This window comes from Sinocyclocheilus anshuiensis, unplaced genomic scaffold (genome assembly GCF_001515605.1).
Source record: "Sinocyclocheilus anshuiensis isolate Anshui unplaced genomic scaffold, SAMN03320099.WGS_v1.1 scaffold292, whole genome shotgun sequence".
NCBI classification, from domain to species: domain Eukaryota; kingdom Metazoa; phylum Chordata; class Actinopteri; order Cypriniformes; family Cyprinidae; genus Sinocyclocheilus; species Sinocyclocheilus anshuiensis.
Genome location: NW_015555757.1, coordinates 2,093,587 through 2,104,544, shown reverse-complemented (window position 1 = coordinate 2,104,544; position 10,958 = coordinate 2,093,587). Strand labels below are relative to the sequence as shown.

At 38.5% G+C, this 10,958-nt stretch overlaps 1 protein-coding gene across 1 annotated transcript in view; it reads right to left on the bottom strand.

Annotated features, from left to right (window-relative positions):
• Positions 1–10,958, bottom strand: part of LOC107673867 (zinc finger MIZ domain-containing protein 1-like) — a 182,406-nt gene that overhangs the window by 14,710 nt on the left and 156,738 nt on the right. Inside the window, exons 12-24 of the mRNA XM_016467675.1 lie at positions 10,574–10,864; positions 10,302–10,484; positions 10,040–10,108; positions 9,739–9,907; positions 9,256–9,397; positions 8,445–8,655; positions 8,074–8,179; positions 7,810–7,970; positions 7,534–7,601; positions 7,365–7,433; positions 6,988–7,232; positions 6,563–6,729; positions 700–705 (exon numbers count right to left, since the gene is read on the bottom strand). Coding sequence (XP_016323161.1) covers positions 700–705; positions 6,563–6,729; positions 6,988–7,232; positions 7,365–7,433; positions 7,534–7,601; positions 7,810–7,970; positions 8,074–8,179; positions 8,445–8,655; positions 9,256–9,397; positions 9,739–9,907; positions 10,040–10,108; positions 10,302–10,484; positions 10,574–10,864 — 1,887 coding nt within the window. The remainder of the gene's footprint in view (positions 1–699; positions 706–6,562; positions 6,730–6,987; positions 7,233–7,364; positions 7,434–7,533; positions 7,602–7,809; positions 7,971–8,073; positions 8,180–8,444; positions 8,656–9,255; positions 9,398–9,738; positions 9,908–10,039; positions 10,109–10,301; positions 10,485–10,573; positions 10,865–10,958) is intronic.

The window sequence follows — 10,958 nt, the reverse complement described above, 5'->3', positions numbered from 1 at the left end:
CAACTTTACCTTACGTTTCTTTATAAATTAATTTGTTTTGGCATGTTTATTGCTAAGCATATATTATTATATACTGCAATTATATTTATCCATTAGAATTATATATTTTTAAATTCTTATTCTGTTCTGATACGGTTAAATTTAAAGGATTTGTTGTAAAGTGAGGGGAACTAAAATATCCTATAGTGTTCATAATGTTGGTACATTATAACATTATTAGGCCTGCCGTTATTATTTCTGAAAATGCAACTTATACCAGACGTATCTTTTTTTTAATTTCCTCAACAAAAAAATAATAATTTTATTGTGTTTTTAAAAGCATGCAGCAAACGAAAATATGCGATTAATCTGTTAAAATGTGTTACTGTGGGTTAACAAATTTACATTAGTAGGCTATTCTTATGCTTGGCTTCACAGATAGCAACAGTCTGGGCCAAATCTGGTTTACATTCACTTCTAACTTTTTTCAGTCTTGATTGCAAATGTTTTTTTTTTATATTTTATGTATGATGGATAATTAAAACAAAAATCAGGCGTGTGTATTTATAACATCAATTACTAGGCCTACATTCTTTTTTTTCAGAAATGGAAGTAACTTAAAATGTTATTGTGTGTTTGTAATTTTAATATTTTTATCTATAGGCCTATACAGCAAAACTACAGAGCTTCCAGTAGGTTATTTTACGGGGTTGTAAACACGGGAATCTCCGACCGCATACAATCTTTGACAAACACCCAATTCATATATCAAACTAGGCTATATGTTATTAAATTGTACATAGGCTATATATCAGATTATTTTATTTACAAGTTTCATGTTTGTGTTTATCCCGTCTCCCCCCACGGTTTTCACAGCAGATTCTCACAGCTATGCATGCACACCAAATGAAACATCAGAAGCGCAAGGTTGTTTCATCTGAATACATATTTATTAGATAAATATTCACAGCTCACAGCATCTAACTACATACAGTTTTGCAAGACTAAAAATCACAATTAGTTTTTTGTTGTTTTTTTTTTTCTTTTTTCTTCTGACCAGTTTAGAATATGAAATGATTGTACAACAGAATGTACAAGCAAAGACAACTGCAACGTTTGGCGCCAATCACCTCAGATTGTACCTCATATTTGTTTTTAATTTTCCTGATCATGATATCAAAATTGTACAAACTCTGGATTTTGGTTACAATCTTTTGGAACCGCTCCTGGCCCCGTGTCCCTGTTGTCCAAATTATTTCCCCAGGATTTTCTTCATTATCTTCTGTAGCACCTTATTAAGTACACAAGAAATGGAGCAATACACATAAGCTAAATATTACACAAATGTAAAACAAATGTGTCTCTTTTTATCCTCTCCCCAAATTCCTCAGTCATGTGGGATGAATATTTTACAAAAGTGAACAAATGCTTAGAGGTTCCACAGACGCTAACAAACACAGATTCATTTTACCCAATTTAGATTCTGATGGGAGGATGCAAGCTTTACATATTCTAAATACACAATGCACATTCCCCTGGGGAAAATGAATACATTTCTGTTAACGTGTCTCTATTTATCATTTACATATGTACATGCATCCCTAATGTGTCCCTTCACCCTTTTTCCTTCGACCCTCACTGAACCCTCACCTGTGGCTGAGTAGTGAACAGAAAATCTATTTCATTCAAACCTTTCTGTTCCAGCCTCAGCACCCACTGTCTCTTCAATGACTGTACATCAATAGCATGTGACCGCTCAGAGCCAACAACTTTAGGAGTCTTTAAGTTCAGTTTATGCCTATTTTGTTTGTGTCTACAAAGTGGGAACGAATATGTGGCAGTGCATCTTTGAAAAAGGATATACAAGTGAACTACAGACAAACGCTATAGAACTTGAACCCACATCTTCCTGTTGGATTTCAAAGTATTTAAATTGTCAACAACAAACATCATTTTTGTACATAATTCTACACCAAGAAGAACAGAAGAAAAAAACAAACTAAAAACTAATATTGCAAGTCAAAAAAAAATAACTTAAAATGGAAACATGTTTCAAACGGTGATGTTTCATCCAACAAAACACATCCCAAACGGTATTCAGTTGTACAGATGTCAGCCTTCAACAGTATTTAAGTAACGTCAGTATCATGGAAATGTCGTTACAAGCATCATAAATACTGACAATTATTAGAGTGGGCCATTTTAACTTAAAAACAAAAAAATCAAGAAAAAAAAAAAATTTCTTTGAGAAAATCCATCTTGTACACATGGATGTTGTTAGCCTTCACTGAGCTGCTGATATAAAAGTTTTTACTGAAATGTACAGTTTCTGTAAGAATTGAATGCATTGATGGGTACTGAGATAATATATATATATATATAGCTTAATTATATAATTGAATTAAAAAGTAAAAATCTATAAATATAGAACATATTCTAAAACACTTTCTTCATTGTTTGCTCTGTAATTACTATGAATTTACATGTAAACAAAATGCTAAAAAGTGAGACATTACACATTTGATAAAATTCTACGGGTGACAACTTAAAAAGGGCTTGTCAAAATAGATTTGGGCCACATTCTCAAATCAGGGTACATAACTTTGGTAATCCATGGACATCATGTGATAAATGTACACATTTTTGTACATTTGTACAATTGTAATAACAGAAAAAAACAAATACCATTATATGAACAATATATTGTGCATTATAAAATAAAACTTTAACATGACAATTCATGAATAAAAGGCTGAATTAAAACAGAACAGAAGAAATGATTGAAAAAAAGAAAGGAAACAGTATCACTAAAATAAGGGGCGATTGGCAACGATGAATGTTTCCACATTGTGTGCAGTTTGTCAGAAGAGGGGCACGAACATCAAGGGCCTCATGCATGAAGAGAACTCACAGAGAAGACAGATGACACAAGACTGACTTCCCTTTGAAACGTGAATTGCTTTCTTCTTGCTCTGTGACCGCTAGTGTGGAGAATCCACAGATCGTTGCAGGAAGAGGAACAGTCTGTTGCACAATATTATGGGTACAGTGCTGAAATGTTTGCGATTCTGTCTCGAGAAGGAAAAGAATGCATGCCGTGATGCCCTCTAGCATTTGTTTAGAACATGATGCATATGTCTGAAGGTGCTGGACATATGAATCACATTACAAAATGAGGTGCAAAGCTGCGTGGTGTACTAGAACAGAACACATTCTCGTGTCCTGTGGCGTGAGAGTTTGGAGGACTTTCGCAAAACTCCCATCGTTAGTCTCTGGGATGGGAGGGTTAGATCATTCTGGTGATTCCGAGATGAGCTTTTTTCCCTTTTGTTGTCTCTTTTACAGGCTTCCAGGTGCAGTTTGACGCATTCTCTTGTGCTTTTTCGAGGGAGATGGACAGACAAACAGTGTGAACATCCAGCAGACGAGGTCTTGGGAAGCCGTGGTAGTAGAGTTTGGAAGAACCAACCTTCAAGAGATTGCGGACACACAGAGGCCAGTACAGCAAGAAATATATATATATATTTATATATATATATATATATATATATATATATATATATATATTCTATTCAGGTCTTCTTTTCACAAAAGAAAAAAAAATCTGAATTAAAAATGCTACAATACTTTCCTAGTGAGCACACACACAGTTCTGTGTGACGTATTCATATGAACTGATTATAGCTGCACATGTATTTCCATTAGTATTGAAAGATTTCACTTTAGTGCCAACCAACATGGCTGCCATATATGTGTGGAAAAGGTTGCTTGTAAAAGAATGAGATATTTACACGAGGAAGAGGCAAAAGGATGGCTGTTTCCTGTTTGCAAAGTACAGAGTCAGTCTTCATATGCCTCTCAATTCCTGACAGCCAAACAAATTAGGGCCTCTCCTAAAGGCCGACTGAAGGAAGTTAGTTGTTCTCAAAAAGGGAAAGCAGATCATCATTGCTGCTGCTTGGGAGGTCAGGAGGGTCTAAGTATGACAGCAACTCATCTGGGTTCGCCAGTTCTGGCAAAAGCTGTGGAGAGCGACAGACAGATACATTTACGTTACGATCTTGCAAATGATCTTTAAGAACCTTAAAAATACTGGGAATATACCCGGAAATATATAAATATACACCCGGTTCAATACATGTTAAGTTCAGTCGACAGTTTTTGTGGCATAATATAAAAAAAAAATAATCAATGTTACAATGAGGCTCTGAGAATAGAAGTAAATGGAGCCAATTTTTGGAGGATTTAAAAGAATGTGAAGCTAATAATTTTATAAATGGCATGTAAATTAAATTTATCAAAGTAGAATTATTTGAGTATTATTTGAGCTGTAAAGCTGTTTAAATAATTATTTAGGGGTTTATGGCAATAATCTTTTAGGGTTCATGGCATTAAGTTGTCAAGAAGTTGTAAAATTGGATATAACTTTAAACAGAAAGTTTTAGTAAGTCAAATGCTTCTTATGCTTACAGACTTAATTTCAATTCCAAATGTTCAATTCCATTGTACGTTTCTCAATGTAACCCAGATGTTTTTTTAGTGGAGCACTCCGACTGAGAGAGCTCGAGTTGCAGCCATAGACTGACAGAGAGCAAGACAGGTGCCATGCAGATGATTCCAGAGCACATACATCTTCATAAAACTAAGATGACTTAAAAACAATATATTTGACAAATTCGTCTACACAAAACTAAAGTATACTTCGGTCTTAATACTAAGAGGAAAATGGTTCATTTACATGCTTTTGGGGCAATTTAGATTTTTCAAGCTTAAAATCAATATGGCAGGTGTAAAATATGATACTTTTTTAATACTAACACCTCATGTTAGTATTAAAAGTAATAATGTTAATGGCAGTACTGAACTGGTAAGCCAGCAGGCTAAGTCTGACAGTAATTTTCTTAATTTATTGCTGGAGGTGCTACATGCTTTGATAGCTATAGTGGTGAGGCTTTAAAAGGCATGAATTAGGGACCAAACCTCTCAGACAAAGTTTACCATGCTGAGGCATGATAAATTTCTCTCTGAGAAGCTACAGCAGGGCTCACAAAATTTCTAAATCCCTGGTAGCCCTTTGGGCAGGCACTCTTCAGTTTTTGGTAGCCCGAAATGAATTTAACTAGACCGAATTAAAATTTTTTTTTAAAGAAAATTGGATAGGAGTAAAAACATCAATCAAAAACATTTTCAAAATACAAATATAAATTTTATATCACTATTTACAGGGTATATGCAGGATTTTTAAATTCAAATTTAAGTCTTTTTTATGACCTGCTCAAACCGCTCAAATTAATGCCGTATGAGTGGGGTAGGGCAATGTTTGATAACACATAAAACTGTAAAATGACATGATTCACAGTTCAGATACAGGTTTTCACAAAACAAAAATGATAAACATCACATTTCAGTCTTTAAACCATTTTTAGGAAAAAGTCACATGTAGGCTATAAATTATTATATTAATTTAAAACATATAAATATATTTTTAGAAGGCACATTAGCTTCTTATCAATCCACCGGTTCACATTTACAACTGTGTTTGCTGCATAAAAACATGGGTCGATTTTCACATTAGTCTGAACAAAAACAGCAGACAGGCTTCTTGAAAAGGCAAATTCATTTTCTGCCACTAGGTGGTGCTTTTGGAGCGACAGAAATAGCGGTTTCGCCGCATTTTGACTTTGAAACGTGCAGCGCTCTTATTTACTCAATGAAATCATAGCCTTTTGAAGCTTAATTGTCCCATTAATCCATAATCATCCATTCTTGTCTTTCCGTCCCCAAATGTAGGACCTCTTGAATTATTAAGACTCATTCCATTTAAGGTATTTAAGACTTTTTATGGCCTTAAATTTGATACAATTAAATTTAAGACTTTTTAAGGACCCGCGGGAACCCTGTATTTAAGATGGCCTGTCTGGCAGGGCAGTGATTCAATTTGGTAGCCCGACTGAAAGACACAATAGCCCTGGGATGTCAGGCTAGGGATTTTGCGAGCCCTGTACAGCTTCATCCCTTATTAATATATTTTAATGAAGCCTGAGAGGTGCATGTCCCTCAACTGAAAGTCCAGGTAACCAAAACTTAAAAGATCCAAAAAGGTTATAAAGGCATTATAAAATGAATCCATATGAATTGAGCGGTTTAAACCAAGTCCTGTAAACAGGTACGATCACTTTAAATAAACAGATTTAATTTTTATTTTATTTACATTTAAAAAATGAACGACACGCATACATAAGGCACATCACATTTGGTAAACATGGAAACACATACATGTGATGCACAAGAACCAATGAGGTTTGTATTAATGCTTGACACACATACATGTATGTGTCGATTTCATTAAAAAAATATCTTAATTTGTGAGGTTGACATGATGAGGTGAGTAAATGATGACAATTTTCATTTTACTCTAGTATCATTGGACCTTTAAGGAATATCAAACTTTTAAAGAGATTGTGAGGGGGGTTCTATCTTGGAGTGATTTGTTCCTAGTTTTTAATACAAAAAAATCTAGTAAAATACGTCCCAAAACATCAGCTCTTGTTGCTTGGAAATCTAAGGGTATGAAGTGATTTACCGAGTCAGACATGCCGTGGACGAGAGTCTTGTCAGGGGCCATGAGGCTGTTGGGCACGTCTGGTAGATGTGAGAGCTGGGGTCCGTGCATGAAGTCATTCATGGGAGCTCCGCCACCAGAGTTACTGTGGGAGAAGTCAAAGTTTCCATGGCCCTGGTAACTATTGCCTGATTCACAAAATAGAGAAACAGCAGTGAGGAGTGATTACCTCAGAAAAGCAGAGACAAAGAGCTAGAGAGATTTAGACAGCTTGGATGGCAAATCAGCCTGTTAAGAACTCACAGGCGTAAGTTCTTCTGACTGTTACGATTGAAGGGATAAAATTAAGCGTACCTAAACAATGAAGCTTGTAAAATACTTAGGACTGTTTTATGAGACAGACAGAAAGAAAAGAACAGAGATCCTGATCAGGTGCTGACCTCTACCTTGGCCCCCATATTCGCCATTGTTTCCTCCGTGCTGAGGGGGGAGGGGGGTGTAGGGTGAAGGGCCGGGACCCAGCTGGGCGATCATATCCATCACATTAGGCAAGATCATTTGACTAGGACTCATGGTTTTAAAACGCTTGGCCAGAGGGCCATCTGGGTCCTCCTTTATATGAATGTCTGACTTTATGGGCACCGGTCTCCAACTACACGAAGGGTCGATGGTGACCTCTTCAAACTCTGAACTGCAAGAATGGAACAACATTCATGACTGCAAATAATAGGATGTTTATAATTTAACAATCATATCTCAGGTGCATTTTTACAGGACTCATACTGAAAAACTGTGTGATCCAATGTTTGAGTAATAAACTTACTTTTGAATCGCATTGAGAACTCCCCACATGTACTGATCCACCTCCAGCCCTTCCAGTAATGCTGATTTACTGGGGACAGACAGAAACATATAAAACACAGAGCCAAGAGGAACAGCGTATCACATTTATTTGGCTGCCCAAAACAATTCTTGTGTGGTTTGCCACGTACTTGCATACAGGACATCTCCACGTTCCTCTCTCACAGTTCAGCTGCAGATAGGACTCCAAGTCAAAGCACTGCACAAGAAAACAATTTCCATTTAATCAATGCAAAATAACAGATTTGCAAAATTTGTTTTGATTCACACATTTACCACAAGTTTTGCTTTGATAATGTGGGAAATCCCCAAACACGTTTATTTGCATAGTGCAAATGAGTGAGAAATAGTAAATATCATTATCATAATCAGTATTTTTATAAGATACACACTTCAGCGATGCTTACCTGCACGTGTTTGCAGTCATGTCCCCTAGCAGGGAGCTGGATCCGTCGGAATGTGATTGGACACTTGAGGGACACTTTGATGGCTGTCTGCTCTACTCCATCCTCTCCATTTAGTGTGGCATTCCCAGAGGACACTGCTACGCTACTGAAGTTTCTTTTAACTGCAGGAAAACAGACAAGAGACATTGCAAAGATTAGGGGTTGATGAAGATGATAATACAGAGTGACAGACATCCACAGATGTGGAATGCAGCATCTACTTACTTTTGGTAATGCAGTGTTCCGCAGGAAGGAGCCTCTTCTTCAGGAGCCCCTGCAGAACCGATCTCACCGATGGCCTATGGACCAGCTGCAGCACGAACAAGTGCGACTGCAACAAGACCAAACATATAACAACCCGCTAGCAAGCATCTCCACATCAGAATATCCTTTACATGATACAGTATCTGTACCGTTCAGCTTTCAGAAAGGGAAGCATTAAACTGATACCAGCAAATGTAGTGGGAAGGCAGAGAACAGAAGCTGCTTCAAATCAGTGTTATCTGATTTCATATCACATGCTGTATAACAGCTCTCCAACATGGCCGCTAAATGACAGACTATACATTATTGAAAGGCAGCAGAGGAATACTCACACAACAGCAGGCTGTGACCGTAATCTGGATGGTGTTTCTCCCTGGCTGACACACGTGCTTTAGGTGCAGGGGTTTGTGGGATGTCTTATTTTCGCCCCTCTCAATAGTGAGGGGGGTGGCGTTGACGCTGACTTGGACGGATGCGGGCCAATTGGTGTTCATTTGTCGGTCCTCATGATGATAGCACTTAAACTGCAGCTCCAGATCAGATCTGTAGGACATGAGGAGAAGGACATAGTTTTAATGGAATAGTCCTCATGACCTTCCAACTCATACTGTTTTCTGTGGAACACAAAATGAGATGCCTTGCAGAATGTTCGCACTGCTATATTCCATTTAATGAAAGTGAATGGTGACTTTTCATTAAAAAAGATCTTACCGACCGCAAACTTTTAAACAGAAGTGTGTTCTGAGGTCATACAATAGATTTGTCTAAGTAAAAGTCCAAAATGTAATTCATTATTGACTGAAAATCCCCCATCTGTGTGGTGTGATTTTGTATATATTCAAATGTAGTGGATAATGTAAGTTTCATTTCACAGCTTCAGAAGACTTGTGACAGACAGTCATGTTGTTGTGGTGCTTTTATAGCAGTCTTTTGTCATTTTTGAAGACTGATAGCCCTTATTCACCATTCACTTTTATTCTATCAAAATGAGAAGCATGAACAACGTCTTTCGTGTTCCATGGTAGAAAGAAAATCACATATGTTTGGAAAAACGAGTGTGTGTAAATAATGACAGAAATATCATTAAATATTAAGGATGTCATTGTCAAGAGCAATTGCAGTTTATAGCAGTAACATGCACACCTCCACATGAGCGTCTGGTGGACGGAGGGGCGCAGATGGAAGACGTGGTTACTGACGGCCAGGTTGTGCTCTAATCTGAAGGGCTCCAGCACCACTCCATCTCTCACGGGGAATGTCAGACGAAGCTCCTCGTTGGGGTTGGCTACGGGAACAAATATTGAGATTAGATGGATTCATAGTCTTCACATGTAGACCATAGTATCAATGTGTAAGATGCTTTCAAGTTTGGCTTTCACCTCACCTAGTTTCAGCCTTTCCCACCGAAGCACATATATTACGAATGAGCTCGGAGTAGATGTGAAAAATGCATGAATCTCAGATAAATGTGCAATGGGACTTTTTTTTCCCCACTCAGCTGCAGGTGGCGGATCAAAAGGTTCTCAGGGATTTATTCTGATAGACTGTGACTGAGTTTGTAATACGGACAGAGCGGAGATCAATGTAATGAAACGGTCGTGTGTGGGGTTTCTTTGCATGACTCACTTGGAGGTGGAGGCAGAGACGTCATGTTTGGCTTCATGTCTGGAGGAAACGGGGGCTTGACATCCTGATTGGGTGACAGGTACGGAGGTATACTACTTCCAGGGGTCATGGGTGGCGTGGGGTTCCCAGGAACTGGCGAGTGTGGGTAGTTCACCACCTGCCGAGGAGGCTTTAGTCAAAGAGGCACATGATTACTGAATGCAGTCACTAAACATACAGCAAATCTGTACATACTACCCTGAGTACAAATGGATGATTACACATTTGTGTATGAAAATAAAACAATAGTTTAACCACCTACCCCATTTCCTTGATTATACCCATAACCACCTCCAGAGAAATTGTTGTTCTGACCATTAAATGGCTCTTGCTGAAATAGGAAAGAGCATACAGAGTTGAAAGCAAGATAGCTGCTATTAATATTTTATTTCTTTTACCTACCAAAAGTAAATTTGTGACTTTAAACTGAATGTGGCCTTTTCAGAAGTGTCAGCCAAATTACACAATTTCCTCAAGAAAATTGTGTCTACTAACACTGCAAAGACCAAGCAATATGAATTTACCTTATAATATTGGCCCATGGCTACCCCAGTAGGGGGATACTGGCCTGAGCCCTGTTGTCCCGGCATCCTTTGCCCAGGGTAATTGGGTGAAGGAAGAGCTCTAGAAGCATTTGGGTTAGGGTACTGCCCTTGCTGGTTGGGAAACTGGCCATTGGGTCCAAACTGCTGGCCTACATAATTAGGCTGTGGAAAAAAAAACAGTTGGTTCACCAACACAAATAGCCAATACAAAATATCTGCTGAAAGTCTATTTGAACCATTGGTGGTCTTACCTCTCCTGGATAGGGCCTCTTGGTGCCCTGAATAGGCATGGACTGAGGTCTGGGTCCAGGGTAACCCTGCTGAGGCATCCTTTGGCCGTGGCCAACAAAGGGCCCCATCCCTGGGCCTCTGGGCTGGTTCATACCCATCAGCGGGCCACTCATGTTGGAGCTATTCATGCCACCACCCATACCAGCTGGGTTCATGCCTCCAGCCATGGACGGGGGCCCACGGGGCCCTGGCTGGTTCATGAACTGGCTGTTGTAGCCTTGCGTAGGCCCCATCTGGAAAGAGGAGCAGACCTGTGGAAAAGGCCAGCGGCAGTTCACATGAATAAGTGGAGTCGTTTAGAAGTCCGGGGTAGGGCAAGACGCCAAAAGCAGCGAGGGACAAACC